At 37.2% G+C, this 17,063-nt stretch overlaps 3 protein-coding genes across 4 annotated transcripts in view; 1 reads left to right on the top strand and 2 right to left on the bottom strand.

The window, feature by feature from the left end:
- The window catches only part of LOC144075495 (dihydropyridine-sensitive L-type skeletal muscle calcium channel subunit alpha-1-like), a 28,065-nt gene extending 16,319 nt beyond the window's left edge, over positions 1 to 11,746 (bottom strand). The window contains exons 1-19 of the mRNA XM_077602562.1: positions 11,506 to 11,746; positions 11,160 to 11,265; positions 9,684 to 9,823; positions 9,398 to 9,543; positions 8,432 to 8,584; positions 8,132 to 8,337; positions 7,908 to 8,011; positions 7,558 to 7,785; positions 7,309 to 7,469; positions 6,464 to 6,689; positions 5,992 to 6,199; positions 5,677 to 5,797; positions 5,476 to 5,590; positions 5,283 to 5,385; positions 5,125 to 5,194; positions 4,913 to 5,045; positions 3,992 to 4,121; positions 3,836 to 3,895; positions 3,632 to 3,738 (exon numbers count right to left, since the gene is read on the bottom strand). Coding sequence (XP_077458688.1) covers positions 3,632 to 3,738; positions 3,836 to 3,895; positions 3,992 to 4,121; positions 4,913 to 5,045; positions 5,125 to 5,194; positions 5,283 to 5,385; positions 5,476 to 5,590; positions 5,677 to 5,797; positions 5,992 to 6,199; positions 6,464 to 6,689; positions 7,309 to 7,469; positions 7,558 to 7,785; positions 7,908 to 8,011; positions 8,132 to 8,337; positions 8,432 to 8,584; positions 9,398 to 9,543; positions 9,684 to 9,823; positions 11,160 to 11,265; positions 11,506 to 11,693 — 2,705 coding nt within the window. The 5' untranslated portion in view covers positions 11,694 to 11,746. The remainder of the gene's footprint in view (positions 1 to 3,631; positions 3,739 to 3,835; positions 3,896 to 3,991; positions 4,122 to 4,912; positions 5,046 to 5,124; positions 5,195 to 5,282; positions 5,386 to 5,475; positions 5,591 to 5,676; positions 5,798 to 5,991; positions 6,200 to 6,463; positions 6,690 to 7,308; positions 7,470 to 7,557; positions 7,786 to 7,907; positions 8,012 to 8,131; positions 8,338 to 8,431; positions 8,585 to 9,397; positions 9,544 to 9,683; positions 9,824 to 11,159; positions 11,266 to 11,505) is intronic.
- The window catches only part of LOC144075490 (uncharacterized), a 64,684-nt gene that overhangs the window by 45,896 nt on the left and 1,725 nt on the right, over positions 1 to 17,063 (top strand). The window contains exons 4-5 of one of the 2 annotated variants that reach the window (XM_077602554.1): positions 9,494 to 9,610; positions 13,563 to 13,721. In XM_077602554.1, coding sequence (XP_077458680.1) covers positions 9,494 to 9,610; positions 13,563 to 13,611 — 166 coding nt within the window. In that variant the 3' untranslated portion in view covers positions 13,612 to 13,721. Of the gene's footprint in view, positions 1 to 9,493; positions 9,611 to 13,539; positions 13,722 to 17,063 lie in introns of those variants that run through there. The other variant, XM_077602555.1, reaches the window with a different exon arrangement.
- optc (opticin) lies at positions 12,579 to 16,851 on the bottom strand. The gene is made up of 7 exons (XM_077602543.1): positions 16,690 to 16,851; positions 15,386 to 15,613; positions 15,146 to 15,302; positions 14,880 to 15,038; positions 14,605 to 14,807; positions 14,157 to 14,252; positions 12,579 to 13,713 (listed from the first exon to the last, which is right to left on the bottom strand). The coding sequence occupies exons 2-7, from the start codon at positions 15,593 to 15,595 to the stop codon at positions 13,546 to 13,548; spliced, it is 993 nt and encodes a 330-aa protein (XP_077458669.1). The 5' UTR covers positions 15,596 to 15,613; positions 16,690 to 16,851; the 3' UTR covers positions 12,579 to 13,545.

Here is a 17,063-nt window from a genome sequence, read left to right as displayed (position 1 = left end):
TGAAATGATATGATTGGAAGTTATATCTATCCTTTTCATTACCTCAATAAACAATTTGAGAATTACATAGAGTGGAATTGAACTCACTCCTGATTTGAACTTGAGCCCACCTGAAGTTCTGACCCATTGTCTTTGCCACTGGACCACAATGACTTCTGAAACAATGTGATTGGAAGTTATATTTATCCTTTTCATTACCTAAACAAACAATTTGAGAATTGCAAAGAGTGGAATTGAACTCATTCCTGATTTGAACTTGAGTCCACCTGAAGTTCTGACCCATTGTCTTTGCCACTTGACCACAGTGACTTCTGAAACAATGTGATTGGAAGTTATATCTATCCTTTTCATTACCTCAATAAACAACTTGAGAATTGCAAAGAGTGGAATTGAACTCACTCCGGATTTGAACTTGACCCCACCTGAAGTTCTGACCCATTGTCTTTGCCACTGGACCACAGTGACTTCTGAAATGATGTGATTGGAAGTTATATCTATCCTTTTCATTACCTAAACAAACAATTTGAGAATTGCAAAGAGTGGAATTGAACTCATTCCTGATTTGAACTTGAGTCCACCTGAAGTTCTGACCCATTGTCTTTGCCACTGGACCACAGTGACTTCTGAAATGATGTGATTGGAAGTTATATCTATCCTTTTCATTACCTCAATAAACAATTTGAGAATTGCAAAGACTGGAGTTGAACTCATTCCTGATTTGAACTTGAGTCCACCTGAAGTTCTGACCCATTGTCTTTGCCACTGGACCACAGTGACTTCTGAAATGATATGATTGGAAGTTATATCTATCCTTTTCATTACCTCAATAAACAATTTGAGAATTGCAAAGAGTGGAATTGAACTCATTCCTGATTTGAACTTGAGTCCACCTGAAGTTCTGACCCATTGTCTTTGCCACTGGACCACAGTGACTTCTGAAATGATGTGATTGGAAGTTATATCTATCCTTTTCATTACCTAAACAAACAATTTGAGAATTGCAAAGAGTGGAATTGAACTCATTCCTGATTTGAACTTGAGTCCACCTGAAGTTCTGACCCATTGTCTTTGCCACTGGACCACAGTGACTTCTGAAATGATATGATTGGAAGTTATATCTATCCTTTTCATTACCTCAATAAACAATTTGAGAATTGCAAAGAGTGGAATTGAACTCACTCCTGATTTGAACTTGAGCCCAACTGAAGTTCTGACCCATTGTCTTTGCCACTGGACCACAGTGACTTCTGAAATGATGTGATTGGAAGTTATATCTATCCTTTTCATTACCTCAATAAACAATTTGAGAATTGCAAAGACTGGAGTTGAACTCATTCCTGATTTGAACTTGAGTCCACCTGAAGTTCTGACCCATTGTCTTTGCCACTGGACCACAGTGACTTCTGAAATGATATGATTGGAAGTTATATCTATCCTTTTCATTACCTCAATAAACAATTTGAGAATTGCAAAGAGTGGAATTGAATTCATTCCTGATTTGAACTTGAGTCCACCTGAAGTTCTGACCCATTGTCTTTGCCACTTGACCACAGTGACTTCTGAAACAATGTGATTGGAAGTTATATCTATCCTTTTCATTACCTCAATAAACAATTTGAGAATTGCAAAGAGTGGAATTGAACTCACTCCTGATTTGAACTTGAGCCCAACTGAAGTTCTGACCCATTGTCTTTGCCACTGGACCACAGTGACTTCTGAAATGATATGATTGGAAGTTATATCTATCCTTTTCATTACCTCAATAAACAATTTGAGAATTGCAAAGAGTGGAATTGAACTCACTCCTGATTTGAACTTGAGCCCAACTGAAGTTCTGACCCATTGTCTTTGCCACTGGACCACAGTGACTTCTGAAATGATGTGATTGGAAGTTATATCTATCCTTTTCATTACCTCAATAAACAATTTGAGAATTGCAAAGACTGGAGTTGAACTCATTCCTGATTTGAACTTGAGTCCACCTGAAGTTCTGACCCATTGTCTTTTCCACTGGACCACAGTGACTTCTGAAATGATATGATTGGAAGTTATATCTATCCTTTTCATTACCTCAATAAACAATTTGAGAATTGCAAAGAGTGGACTTGAACTCATTCCTGATTTGAACTTGAGTCCACCTGAAGTTCTGACCCATTGTCTTTGCCACTTGACCACAGTGACTTCTGAAACAATGTGATTGGAAGTTATATCTATCCTTTTCATTACCTCAATAAACAATTTGAGAATTGCAACAAGTGGAATTGAACTCACTCCTGATTTGAACTTGAGCCCAACTGAAGTTCTGACCCATTGTCTTTGCCACTGGACCACAGTGACTTCTGAAATGATGTGATTGGAAGTTATATCTATCCTTTTCATTACCTCAATAAACAATTTGAGAATTGCAAAGACTGGAGTTGAACTCATTCCTGATTTGAACTTGAGTCCACCTGAAGTTCTGACCCATTGTCTTTGCCACTGGACCACAGTGACTTCTGAAATGATATGATTGGAAGTTATATCTATCCTTTTCATTACCTCAATAAACAATTTGAGAATTACATAGAGTGGAATTGAACTCACTCCTGATTTGAACTTGAGCCCACCTGAAGTTCTGACCCATTGTCTTTGCCACTGGACCACAATGACTTCTGAAACAATGTGATTGGAAGTTATATTTATCCTTTTCATTACCTAAACAAACAATTTGAGAATTGCAAAGAGTGGAATTGAACTCATTCCTGATTTGAACTTGAGTCCACCTGAAGTTCTGACCCATTGTCTTTGCCACTTGACCACAGTGACTTCTGAAACAATGTGATTGGAAGTTATATCTATCCTTTTCATTACCTCAATAAACAACTTGAGAATTGCAAAGAGTGGAATTGAACTCACTCCGGATTTGAACTTGACCCCACCTGAAGTTCTGACCCATTGTCTTTGCCACTGGACCACAGTGACTTCTGAAATGATGTGATTGGAAGTTATATCTATCCTTTTCATTACCTAAACAAACAATTTGAGAATTGCAAAGAGTGGAATTGAACTCATTCCTGATTTGAACTTGAGTCCACCTGAAGTTCTGACCCATTGTCTTTGCCACTGGACCACAGTGACTTCTGAAATGATATGATTGGAAGTTATATCTATCCTTTTCATTACCTCAATAAACAATTTGAGAATTGCAAAGAGTGGAATTGAACTCACTCCTGATTTGAATTTGAGCCCACCTGAAGTTCTGACCCATTGTCTTTGCCACTGGACCACAGTGACTTCTGAAATGAAGTGATTGGAAGTTATATTTATCCTTTTCATTACCTCAATAAACAATTTGTGAATTGCAGAGAGTGGAATTGAACTCACTCCTGATTCCCACCTCAAGTTCTGAACCAATATTTTTGCCACTGGACCACAGCAATAACTATGAGAAGAATCAGAAGTCAGATTTATTCTCCGACTTTCTTAGCCTTACTATACTATGTCGATTTTTTAAAGAAAAAAGCCTTACTATATACTACTCTTGAAACCAAAGAATATACACTGTTGTAAGTTTCTGCCTTTTAAATCTTCGTAATCTAAGACTTGCAACTCGAAAAGTACTTAGAATTAATGAAGTTTTTAATCCACTTACTCCATTCCCATGGAGAGCAAGGATACACTAACAACCAGCAAATCCAAAATGTTAAAAGAGTTTCGACAGAAAGACCCTTTGTGAAGAAAGGCACCGTAAGTTGTCATCTAAAAAGCAATGGACATAAAACATTTTAGATCATTTAAACATTTTTCTGTTATTACAAAAAGCATATGGCAGTATGAAGAATATTGCTGTTTTCACCTTGAGTACAATTTCTGCTGTGAACACTGAAGTGAAGACTATATCAGCATACGCCAAAACCTGAATTTCACATGAATGGCAACTTTTATGGCATTATGAAATACACTGGAAATGTGAATAATTTTTCATTGACTTCAAATGCATTCACTTTGTCACCTGGTTTCTGAAGGACATTGGGTCAATCGGATCTTCAGCTGCTAAAGAAACAGATGATAGTAGGATGAAAAGGAGGATGATATTGGTAAATGTGGTTGCATTTATGATGCGATGGCACAGCTTTCGGAACCTAAAAAAGAATTTGAAATAAAGAAAAGTAAAAAAATATTTGAATGAGAATAAATTAGAATAGGATCGTTCTCAAAGCAATGATTTTAAAGACAATTTAAGCAAAATACAGATACTTAGAAAAATAATACACATAAGGTATCGGTCCTTGCAACAAATGCATTTTGTATAGCAATAGTTACCAGAAATAATATACCTATATAATATCATATTCAAAAAAACAATGCTCCTTTCTATGGTCAAAATTAAATGTCAGTATTACGGCCTGTTGAAAGATGGAAAAAAAACTTGCTGCCACAACAGACTACTACTACAGAGTTACTTTTGAGCAAGGTTGCCACTGAAATTGCGCTTAACCCAATATGCTTTAGTCTTCCCCTTACAAGAAACATTTATCACTTTTTTTGGACACACACTAGCACCACAGATCATGCTCTAGATTTCATTTGCTATTCTTGTTCGACCCTTTCAGCCTTGGCTTCTCTACTAATAGGCCGTCTTCTTGCATTCCACTAAGCACTGTGTTCTCCATGCTCCTAGCGAGTTCCTGGATCTCTTTGTTTGGGCTCTTCTCCTGTTCAAGGAGTGCGGCACTTTTCTTCACAATACGCTATCTGAAGCTTGGTTGTAACTCAAACTTTACAAGAACAACATTGACATATATATATATATATATATATATATATATATATATATATATATATATATATATATATATATATATATATATATATATATATATATATATATATTTTTTTTTTTTTTCCTAATCATCATTCAAATTGATCATACTTGTTTTGTGGTCCAAATATAAAAAATGAACTGGCTTCTGGCATTGGTACTGCTTCTTCCTTCAGCTGAAGATCAGCCATTGGTCGAGGTCTGGGACTTTCTGGGATCTCAGGATCCTCCTCTTCATCATCACCTACACAATACAAAGATATGAATTTGAATGTATTGCTCAAAGATTTGATATACTTCCAATATTGAAGCATTATGTTCACCAGGAAAGTCAGCTGGAGGAAAGGGGTCTTTAATTTCATTCACATTTGACTCAAACTCATCAACCTTGAGCTGAAAGTTAAACATTTGATTAAATGCATAAATTATTGCTGTTTTGTCGGTTTATGAAAATAATAACTATAATTAAAAAATGTCTTACCCTAGCAGTGGTGGGGATGCCCTCAACACCCTTAGCTCTCTGCTCAGCTAATTTCTTTGCAATATTAGCTTTTTCCTCAGAGGTCTTGTTGGGTAAGTTGGCTCTATGAATTTGATCATGACAATGATGAGCTGTTACTCGACACTGCGTAGAACCTTTTTAAATTGTTGTGCAAGCATTATGCAAGACGGACCTGAGTGCTTTCTTTCGTTTCTTATCCTCTGCTTTTTCCTTCTGGGCCAAAGTTAAAGACTCAGCCTCAGCCAAGTTATCAACAGCGATAGCCAGGAATACATTTAAAAGAATGACTGAATAGCTTCATAAAAGAATATAACAGTGAATTTACTTGGGTGAAAGATAAAGTACAGTACACAGAAGCAAATTTAAAGGATACAGTTTCCACAGACGAACAGAATGATGAAGTAAATGCTTACGAGAATTCCTGGCATGCTGGGACCCCCATGTGCCATTATGCCATCATACATGACTGCGTTCCAATCTTCACCTGTAAGAATCTGAAAGACAGGTTTGTGATGGAAATCACAGAATAATTTAGAGTAACTGCTGAAACTACTGAACCTATGAACTAAGTAGTAAACCAAGAAAAAAAGGATGGATAGAAATATGCATCACCAAGCCATGGCACATTGATTTCTCAAATAAATGCACCAAGTGCATTTGGAACACCCACATATCTCTATTTTTGTACCTGGAAAACGGTTATCAAGGCTTGAGGGAAGCTATCAAAGGTGCTACGTGGTTTTGGTTGGTTTGGAAAGTTGAACTTTCCTCCAAACACCTGCATTCCTAGCAGTGAGAAGATGACAATAAAGAGGAAGAGAAGGAGGAGCAAGCAGGCAATGGAGCGCACTGAGTTCAAGAGGGAAGCCACCAGATTACTGAGTGAGGTCCAGTATCTAAAGAATACAAAATCATATCAACAACAATTATTTTTAAAAATCCTTAGTTAAACATTTCAAATGGGGGACAACCTGAATTGGTGGCCAGCCAACCACAGGGCACAAGGAGACGGACAAACCATTCACACTCACACTCATACCGCATTTCAATTACTAACCTAAAACAAAGTTGTACAATGGGCAAGCCAGTGTGCCATATACTATACAACAGATTATAGCATGGAAGGACATCCTTGTAAAGTACTGTTAAGAAAAAAATACCTGGTCACTTTAAGTAAGCGTAGCAGGCGTATGCAGCGCAGCACTGAGATCCCCATGACTGACATAATGTTCATTTGTACAAGAATGAGCTCCATAATTCCAGTGGTCACCACAAAGCAGTCGAAACGGTTGAAGAGTGACATGAAGTATGAAGACAAGCCAAGAGCATACATCTTCATCAACATCTCCAGGGAAAACATGGATAGCAGTAGAGTATTGGTGTTATCTGATGAATGTGGTTTTTGTTTCAGCCCACAGTATCGTTTGATGCCAGGGGGTGGTGGAAAAAAAGAATGAAAAAGTTATTTCTTTAGATTTTGAACCTGGCATTTTTTTCTATTCCATAATGAGCATTGGTTGGTTTTAAATTCATGTCAGATAAATAAACATTGGAAACATCAAAATTTGCAAATCTGTACTGGCAAAAAATCATAAAATGAAATGATCAAATAGAGTCTTGTTGATTCAAACAAATGGGTGGTTGCATGGAGACTTAAAAATGTTGTTTTAGCTCAGATGAAAGCAAGATAACTTTAAGATTGAATAAACTCTTCTCAATGTTATCTATTGACTCCAGGACTTTAGGAGCAACCACAGCTGAAACAAAGTTCTGAATCAAAAGGCAGTTCCATTTCAAGACATTAATTTGAGAATATTGTTGATGCAAAGCAGCTGTGTTACGTGCTGCCCTTGCAACTTTCAGTTTGAAACAATTAGATTGAGCTCTATATATTATAACCTCTCAATTGTCCCTAAATCTGCACTCATGTGAAAATAACAAACCATATTCTTGGTTTAAGTGGCTACCTCTCTGCATGCAAAAATGTCAGGAAGTCTGGTCTGACCTTGCCAGTTTGTGAGCCCTTCAGACTGCTTGTGGTGTTCCGTTGCAATAGCTAACGTATTGAAGAAGACGAGCATAATCACCCACCAGTAGAAAAGTTTGGACTTCACATACGCTCGGCATTTACGGCGTAACCAGCGGTTCCACTTTCGTGCCTGTTTACTGTGCAAATGGGAAAGAGGGTGACAGCAACTTAATCGATGAGGATAATGAATAAAAATAGGTGCTGCATGAAGAAAACCAAACGTACTAGTAATACATGATTAACTGCATTGTGTCCATTTTACCGACACTTCCTGCCTCTGATCCACCATTTTCAGCGGGCAGCAAACTTTGTCCCTCCTGGTCATTATCCATGACTTCTGCCTGTGTAATCCACTCCATATAACCCTTTAGGTCTTCATCCAGCTGCTGGGTCTCCCTCAGCTTCTGAAACTCACCTCGGGACTTTGCCTTCTCTCGCTCTTTTGTGAACTCACTAGAGGAACAGACAAAGATGATTAAAAATACATGTCTTGGCATGTATGCAGTGACATATGACAAAGTTAAATATGAAAATGTAATGATTTTAAAATGTCAACGAGCACTAGGTGTTCATACCCACTGAGTACACCAAGCACCAGGTTAAGCACAAAGTAGGAACCGACCAGGATGAGCGTGGTGAAAAAGATCCAAGGCCATTCCATTCCAATTGCATCATTTACCTATTTAGTAATATTTACAGTTACTTTTTTCCCATTTGCAACAAAACCTGAATATCCATAGTGAAGATCTAATTTTCTAAATTAGACTTAATCTTCTTTTAGACAATAACAACATTTTACCCAGTACAGGACATCAGTCCACCCTTGTGTAGTGATACACTGGTACACAGTCAGCATGGAAAATCCCAAATTGTCAAAGTGAGTGATGCCATCGTTTGGGCCGGGCCAGCCGGCTCGACACTCGGTGCCATTGATGGTGCAACGCCGCCCATTGCCTGCTTGGGCACACGGGGCTGGCTTCTCATTCTCCACTGTAGCAATGATATCTGAGTATGGACAAAATGTTTTTATTAAAGTAGCCTCTACAACACTTGATTATTGCCATAAAAAATCAAACAAAAAAACAATGGTGCAACATACCAGTGCCTGTGTAGTAGCAGGTTTTGTGCATTTTACATTTAAATAGCTCAAGGGCCATTATAGAGTAGATGGTTACCATGAAAAAGACCAGAAGGGTTATGTGAAACAAGGGAAGCATTGACTTCAGGATGGAGTTCATTACAACTTGCAGGCCTAGGCAAGGGGTACAAAATATATATCTTTCAATTAAAAACATTTTTAATATCCATACCAATATCATCAATCCATCAGTGGGCCAAATGTGTATTTTTATTTGTCAAGAACCATGTACTGCATCCAAAACAGAAGAGTTGAGATACTCTGTATCCTATAATAGTTATAGCTAATGTCCATCTAAAGCAGAGTGGCCAAGTGCTGTCCTCGAGACCCCCTACCCAGTCTGTTTTCCATATGTTCCTCCTCTACCACACCTGAATTAAATGATCAAGTCATCAGCGAGCTGTGCAGAAGCTTTCCAATCCCAATTATTTCATTCAGGTGTGTTGGTAGAGGGAAACATGGAGAACAGACTGGATAGGGGCTCTCGAGAACGGGACATTGCCACCCCTGATCTATAACATTGGTGTCAAACTCAATCCAGAAAGGGCTGAGTGGGTGCAGGTTTTTGTTCCAACCCACCAAGACGACACCTTTTCACCAACCTGTTCTCTTACAACTGTAATCAGTTGATTGCAGTGCTGCTGCTTCCAGCAGACCTTCTCCTCATTGGCCCAACTGTCTGCGCTGTTTCATTAGGGAGGAAAACCTGCACCCTGTTGGTGCTTTTTGGAATCAGTTTGACACCTGTGATCTATAGTCACAATAGAATAACAATGATTCTGAGGTATCACTACTGTGAATTAATGTGTCTGATCAGTTCCTATCTTAACTGGATAAAGATTAACATGTGGGTCGATAAGTACTTATCATTTATGCTCTGGTATTTGTTTTTTTACAGGTACAACACATGCAAAAAAAAATACTTACTGGGCACTCCAGACACGAGCCTCAGTGGTCGAAGAACTCTAAAGGCCCTCAAAGCTTTCATATCAAATCCTCCACCACCCTTTTCTCCAACCACAGGCTCCACACCACTGATGTGATTAATAGCGTCAACAACCACTGTGAACAGACTGAAACACCAACAACCAAGAATGAAATGTCATTTAAATTATTCTTGTTCACAGTTTTTACTCCAAGGTAAGTTTTAAATAACCCAAAGGAAAGTATTATGTTTTACATCGATCCAGAAAAGAAAGACTGACTTACTTACCCAACGGATACACAAACAAAGTCTAAAATATTCCAACAGTTTCTCAAATATGCGTCTGCATGAAAAAGAAATCCATAGGCAATTATCTTCAGGAAACATTCCACAGAGAAGATGATGAGGAAAATGTATTCCAGGCTTTCCTGCAAGACAATACTCATGAGACATAATTCATAATGATCACATGCTAAAGGTATAGTGATTACAAAACTTCTATGTATATGTTTTTGGACTGATATTTATACAAAGTAAGTATGAGCCAAATAAATACCGTGGGAACTTTTACAAAGTCATGTGGGGAAAAAAACAAAAACATGCACAAAAGCATCCTGACGTTTGAGGTTCTTAAACACAAGTGAAGGCGCAAAACCCCAAGATTGTATGAATTTTAAACATCTGCTTTGACAGTCATAATGTCCCCCTAAGGGAAAAAATATGCTTTAAATTATTTATCTAGTCGACCCTGTACATGCGTCTTTTTCCAATCCACATTGTGTTGGAATGTTTTATGGCTTCTTTCATTTCAGTGAAGGCACGCACTCTCTTCTTTTAAACTGCTAGCATGACATCAGTCTATTTTAGTCAGTTACAGTCAGTGACTTATCCCACTGCCCTTCGCGGGGATAAAGCAGTTACATGACCCCAACAGTGTCCTTGTATTCATGTTCTCGCATGAAGTGAATATCACACACTATTAACTAGAATGCCTAATTCAAATTTCCTTTGGATCAAACCAAACATCCTCTACAGTATGATTATTTTTCTTTATTTAAGTTTCTAAATATCATACTATTGTTTTCCTGGCATCCTGATACTGAGAAATGATTTAAATGGAAGAATTGCTTTTTATTTCTGTACACCATTTTTGTTGGCATTGTGTATTGATGATTAAAAAGGACGTACTTTGTTGCCTGTTGATATTCTTAGAATAGCAACATAAAAAGAATGTTAAGGTACCTAAAACATTACTCTTATTATGCCCCCCCTCACTTATATAGTAAGTGTCTTTGTATGTTCTGAAAAGCACTATACAAATCCGATGGTTTACTAGTATCAATTACCTGTTGCCAATATTAATCGGCTTTAAGTATAAGATAAAAGGAATATTTACGAATGCAGTATGCCAGGAATTACTACTATGCTCTGTATCCAGTGTAGTGAAATTTTATCCACTTGGTCACATCTTCCCTTCCTATTCAGAGTCATAGAGGTACCTGAGACTTTTCCTTGCTGACTTAGAGTAAGCAGCATATCTGACACGCACATCTTTCACGTCTTTGGGGAAATGCAAAAGCATGCAAAAAGGGACATGGAAACCATAAACTCTACTCTTATGCCAATGAATGATTAGCTGGGAAATTTGCTTAACATTTTTTTCTGCAACTACTCAAAACACGATCTTGTGGTTGTCTGAAAAAACTGTAGGTATTCACAAATTGGTAGAATAAGCACATAAATGCACATACAATGGTGACGCACCAAATTGCTGTTGGTGATGTTGCTGTCTTCCTCAGGCATGGGTAAGTACACAGCCAGGGCTACGCAGTTGGCGAAAATGGCCAGCAGGATAATGATTTCAAAAGGTCTGAAAGTGATTTTAAGGAAAATTGACTTATTTATTATCCACAATCTTTTTTTTTTCCGGTACTGTAACCTTTGTTTTGGTGTCTCCTAAAAACAACCCCAGCACCTTTTCAATATAAAATTATTAAATTCCTGTACACACAATAATCAATTAGCATGTCAAGATAAACAGTGAAAATAGCATTTTCAGTAATACTTAGCTGTCATTATATCAGATCCATCTGCCTTTTAATGAGGATACTTCCACTCCACAATGCTGATGGAAGCCCGACGGAAGGGATTCGTTAGTGTCAAAAAGAGTAGAGAGCGTGCAGGCCGTGGATTCCCTCCTGTGGCCATCAGTTTCTTTAACTTCTCCTTTTGTTTTCTCTTCAGCGTTTCTTCATCCATAATGAACGATGATAAAGGGGGACCGTTATTGTCTCCCATTGCTACAATATAGTTTTTACCCAAAATTCTAAATGATATTCCACGACTTCAGGGAGCGCTAACACTCATCTTTATGAGTCATGGGAATAACTGTCCCCTGAACTAGTAGAGGGCTGCTTGACAGAACAGCTGCTTGCTCAAGAGAATAAATATAGACAATGAACTTGGCAGTGGAAGCATAAGGTGATATGACATATATACAGATATGGTTTGAGGGAGATTATTGTTTGACAGAGGTGGAAATACTAACTGAATCCAAAATTTCGGTCATAAAAAAACATGTCACATGCCCACAATGTCATTTTTAGTATCCATGATTAATATAAATGTATTTATTTTCTTTGCTCATGCTACCCAAAAAATACTGAGTTATGAGCTGCAATTTTGCAATGTTATTTAAGACATATTAATTTTAGTTTTGTGACAAGGATTTTAACATATGCTTTTGGAATGTAATGGAAAGGAATAATTAATCAAATGTTTCATCAATTTTCTGTTTCTTGTTCCCTTTGAATCAACTTTTTAATACTGAACAGAGAACATTAGATCCTAAGTGACATGCAAATCAATTAAAAGTGAAAAAGCTATGAATCTTGTTTTATGTAAAGCAGATACATTATGAATTTTAATCTTGAAAAAAAATGCACGTATGTATGTATACACACACATACACACATCTCATTCCTCCAGATTATGTATTACTTAACAAGAATGCCTCCATTGAACAAGCTCTATTTGCCATATGTTTTTTGGGGGGGAGTTTAGCTTTATTCTATTATTTACGCTAGCATAGAAATTTGTTTTCCTACCTAGTATGTTCTGAAATATGAAATAATCGATGACTAAAAAACTTTGGATAACTATTAACGAAAACAAGGCTTGCTGTGCAGTACCTCTTGAATTTTATTTGTCATTTTACAAACAACAGAGGTTAAAGTAAATATTTATTAAGATGTGACAGCTGGATAGAATGTGTTGAGAAAGGCGACAACAAACCAGCAGATGGGCAATGTGCTAATTAGACAAAAATGGACCACAGAAGGCTAGACAATTAGCTGAGCCATCAAACACGCAATAAGTCCAAGTGGGGTTGCTGGTGCACCTCTGAGGGTGAGTTTGGGTGGTCGCCCCAGACGCATTAATCTTCAGACAGCTGCAACTCAGTAATGTGACACTCAAAATACTGCAGGTCAGGAGCTTATCGTTTGTAGTTCAAATAGATTCCTCATTCAATAGTTTTTATATAAGAAACATTTTACATGTTGTTTGTATTTTAATATGATGCCATAGTAGTGAAAAAAAATCACTACAGTAGAACAGAAGCTGATGAATTAAACATAAAAAAATCTTTTTTCCCCTATTTCAAACAATTTAGCAAATGATGTTACAAATATGGTGTTATATGCATATATATATATATGTGTGTGTGTGTGTGTGTGTGTATGTGTCTGTGTGTATGTATCTATTTAAAATAATCATAATTTCTAAATTTGCGACTAGATTAAAATAAAATGCACCAAAGTCTATATGTAACTTAACGATGTACTAAATGATTGATGACACTGTGTTGAAGTTATGTTAATCATAATTGGGACACCACTAATCAATCACTGACATGTGAATGGGGGTGCTTATTGCTATTAGCCCAGGGAAAATATTTTTTTCCTAAACATTTCTTTTCTAACACTGAGATTTCACACTCATGATACATTAAGTTGCAACAAGCAGTGGTTCGCAGCATAATGGCTACTTAATATAAAATATTTACCATTTGCTGTATATCAACAGCCAGATGTATTCATTCACATATACATTAGTGTTAAGTTTTTTTTTTCTTTTCCTATAGTAACCATCAATGATTTCCTACAGGGATGCGGGGGAGGCAGACATAAGCCTGAGGAAACAAATTGATGTTTAAAGGATTGCCATCCAAGCGGATGTCCTCCAGGTTGCGTCGAATGAAGTGACGGTCATGGCTGTCACAGAAGGTATCTTCGTGAAGAGACTGGATGTTGTTGCTCTATAAAGGCAAGTCATTATTTTATTCATGCATTTAAAAGTGGTCAATCTGTGCGATTGAGTTGTGATCTCTAAAAGTCTTGGGCCTCGATTGTTATGTTAATTTTCTAGTGAAAGTATATGCATGTATAAATATTGAAAAATTAGCAGACCTTTCAATGTATAGGTACGCACGTCTGTAGTACCCACCGAGATAAGAATGAATGGTGAGGAATTATATGGAATATTATTTGTTCACCATTCCATTGCCCTAAACATTTTACGGGCTCATATTAATTAGTTCATCGCAAATATAAACATTATTTGTACAACAATTTAGTATCTCCTCATGCTTTGTAGGAATTTACTATGGTTCCGTTAAGGTAAAAATTGTACCCAGTAAAAACACATGGTCAAAGTATATCTTCAGATAAAAACAGTAAACACTACCATCAGTACACTTACCTGCAAGTGTAACACTCTGAGACTCAATGGCAACGATGTTGGAACATAATCTAGTCGATTATTAGATAGATAAAGAAATTCCAGATGGCTCATATCCTGTGTAAAAAATATACTATTTAATAACAACAATTAAAAAAAGTAATAGGCTTCATCTCCAGTTTCCGTTTGGGCGCTTGTAAATCATGAGCTCTATTTCATAATCCAACAACCAACACAATATTTTTCCACAACTTCAGTGGCTTGTCTACACACAGTTTGGCAAATTCCAAAATTTGTATGATTGAGAGATCTACTCCAAATTGTTCTGAGCCCTTTGTTGTGTGAGTGTGGGGGTTTCATGAAGGCATTGAATTCCCATCTCAACTTGTAAATCTTGCAATTAAGTGTTTTATTAGGAAAGTGCGTTTCCACTGTTAATATCATGTGTATTGAATAAGCAAGTCGATACCTTAAAGCACCCTGAAAGGATCCCTCGGCTCATCAGTCTGTTTTTCCGGAGATCAATGTGCTTCAAGGTAATGGGTAGTTCTGGCAAGGCCTGCAAGTTGTTCTCAGCTAACAACAAGTCGTGAAGCTGATGTAGTGTGCGAAATACATCTTCATCCATTTCAGAAATCAGGTTTCCGGTGAGGTCAATAGACTGAAGCTTACCTGCAAAGTACAAAATGTCATTTGGGCAATCGTATTACAAAATATTTTATTGTTGCTGAATAGGGTTCTCACTGAGATTTTTGAAGTCTGTGTTCTTGATATGTCGGATACTGTTGAATCGTCCATAAAAATGGCTGGTGTCCTTGGGCAGTGGTGGTATCTCTTGCAGGCCTGTGTCATCACAGTACACACTCCCTCCAATACATACACACAGAAGACAGGTAGGCATTCCTGGGTATATTATTAGAATTGTTTTAGCACAGAGCAAGTTACTGTCCAAACGTAGGTTGTTGCAGCTAAATGGTTTTCTTTAAATGAAGAGAGTTGTTTTCACGAACCCAGTCCAGTCTCAGGCCCAAAAAGGCCAGATCCCTTGAAGTCCAGTGGTGCAGCAGATGGAGACGAAGAAGGTGGGATTTGTTTTTCCTCATAATGGTCAACTTTTGGCTGGCTGCCTAATTGGTGGATTTCTGCTGCTAGAGTAGCTACTTCAATCTGTTGTTGTGAGATATTTTAAAATAGTGCCACTAATAAGAAATGACTTAATTTCATATTTTTTCACCAAAAAATCCACTTACCTCTTGTTCCAAGTCATCATAATCATAACTGTCACCATAAATGTTGGGTTCTAAATTGTCCCAGTCCACAATACTATTCAAGTCATAGCTCTCCAGGTCAAAATGATGATCGTCTGATTCAACAACTGGAGCCATCAAACCAGGGCGGGGACTTAGTAAGACCAGGGCCAAGGAAACAGCCACCATCAAAGATGCCAGAGACAGCCTCATCTCAAACTTCGAGCTCACCTGCAAGTATTACAAAAGGGTTCATACCATAATAGGACTTTAATCCTAGATTTGAAAAGATATTGAATGAAAATCTTAATTGGACAATTTTCAATGACTGAGCTCAGACAGTCATTGGCTGTCAAGGTTTTTTTTATCCATTATATCTATGGGTATATTGGATGGGGTTTGTAAAATGTAGTGTTTTTTAAAAAAATAACAAGATTTATCATTATTTTTAACTTGTTTCAGTTTGGATTAGTTGTTGGACTATTTATAACGGATACTTGTTAAATTGTTCAAAGCAGTAACCTTCTAATTATGCCTTAGTTGTTAAGTCGAAGGGGGCTTTTAGCTGTTTGGTCAGAATACCATATGGGTGTTTACTTTGAAATTCACGTGAGCCTGTGAATGTTGGTAGACTGGACGATTAAAACCAGTCAAGCGTCTACTGTCACAACTAATGACAAATATATCTAGTGGACATACTCTGACCATTGACGCAATGAGGACATTTTTCAAACAAACTCCACACCGGTAATCTAATAAGGTCTTCATGCGATTCATTAAAATATATCTATAATGTTTATTTAAATTATTTCTGTTCTAGCAATATGATGCAGCGTATAACATTTTGTCAAATGAATTCTTCTCAGTCACTGGCCCTCAAAACAGAGCAGTATTATTTTATGGAACCAACATTATTTTTGCTGTGGAGCTGCGTTTTGTCCTTACAATTGGAACAGTGATTAAAATAATTTACAATTCTTCCATAATTTTCAATGCAAACCCCACGACACACAGTGACAACAAGCATTCAACAGCAATGTAGAGTAAACTGTTTTGGCAAATTACTTTTTGTGAGAAAATATGACCAATTAAAATGCTTTAGTCAATAAAGACACTTAAATTCCCATTCATTCAAGCAGCTAAAAAGGACAGCATTTTAATCCTACAAAATTTCACTTTCAACAAAAAGATCATCATTCTAATCCAGATTATTTACTGTAAATACATTGGGAAGAATCCATAAATCAATCATTATTACACACACATGCATAATATGTATACTTATATAAGAGATCCAGAGAACTTACAGTTTTTCTCCTTCAACTGCGGTCACCTTTGAGAGTTTGCTACTTTTAATTTTCAACTTTTTGCTATAGTTCCATCTCCACTCCCAGAGGATTCCCAGACTCGTCAGAATTCGAATGGGCCTCACTGTACCCTTGGCCTCAGTTTTTCTCCTGAACAATGCATCATTATGGAGGCAAGGGGGGTGGGGAGGGGGCAAGGGGGTTTAGTGACACAGCAGCATGAAAAGGGGGTTGTCCAGGTCATTTCAGTCAACGTGGACTCAGCTGTCAACCTCTTCTCAGACATACAATAGTTTGAATGAGACACAATCTTTTGACCATTGTTTTGAGATAAAGGTTTTAAATTATACGTACAGCATGTTGAATTTCTTGTA

The sequence above is a fragment of the Stigmatopora argus genome, chromosome 6 (genome assembly GCF_051989625.1).
Source record: "Stigmatopora argus isolate UIUO_Sarg chromosome 6, RoL_Sarg_1.0, whole genome shotgun sequence".
Classification (NCBI taxonomy): Eukaryota; Metazoa; Chordata; class Actinopteri; order Syngnathiformes; family Syngnathidae; genus Stigmatopora; species Stigmatopora argus.
This window is presented reverse-complemented; position numbering and strand designations above follow the sequence as displayed.

What these genes read in the sequence shown, in the direction of transcription:
- optc (XM_077602543.1), bottom strand. Translation starts at nt 15,595, where the DNA reads ATGAGGCTGTCTCTGGCATCTTTGATGGTGGCTGTTTCCTTGGCCCTG. An exon ending in ATGATGACTTGGAACAAGAG is followed by an intron (nt 15,303 to 15,385) that starts GTAAGTGGATTT and finishes TCACAACAACAG; the next exon opens with ATTGAAGTAGCTACTCTAGC. An exon ending in TCCTTTCAGGGTGCTTTAAG is followed by an intron (nt 14,253 to 14,604) that starts GTATCGACTTGC and finishes TTTTTTACACAG; the next exon opens with GATATGAGCCATCTGGAATT.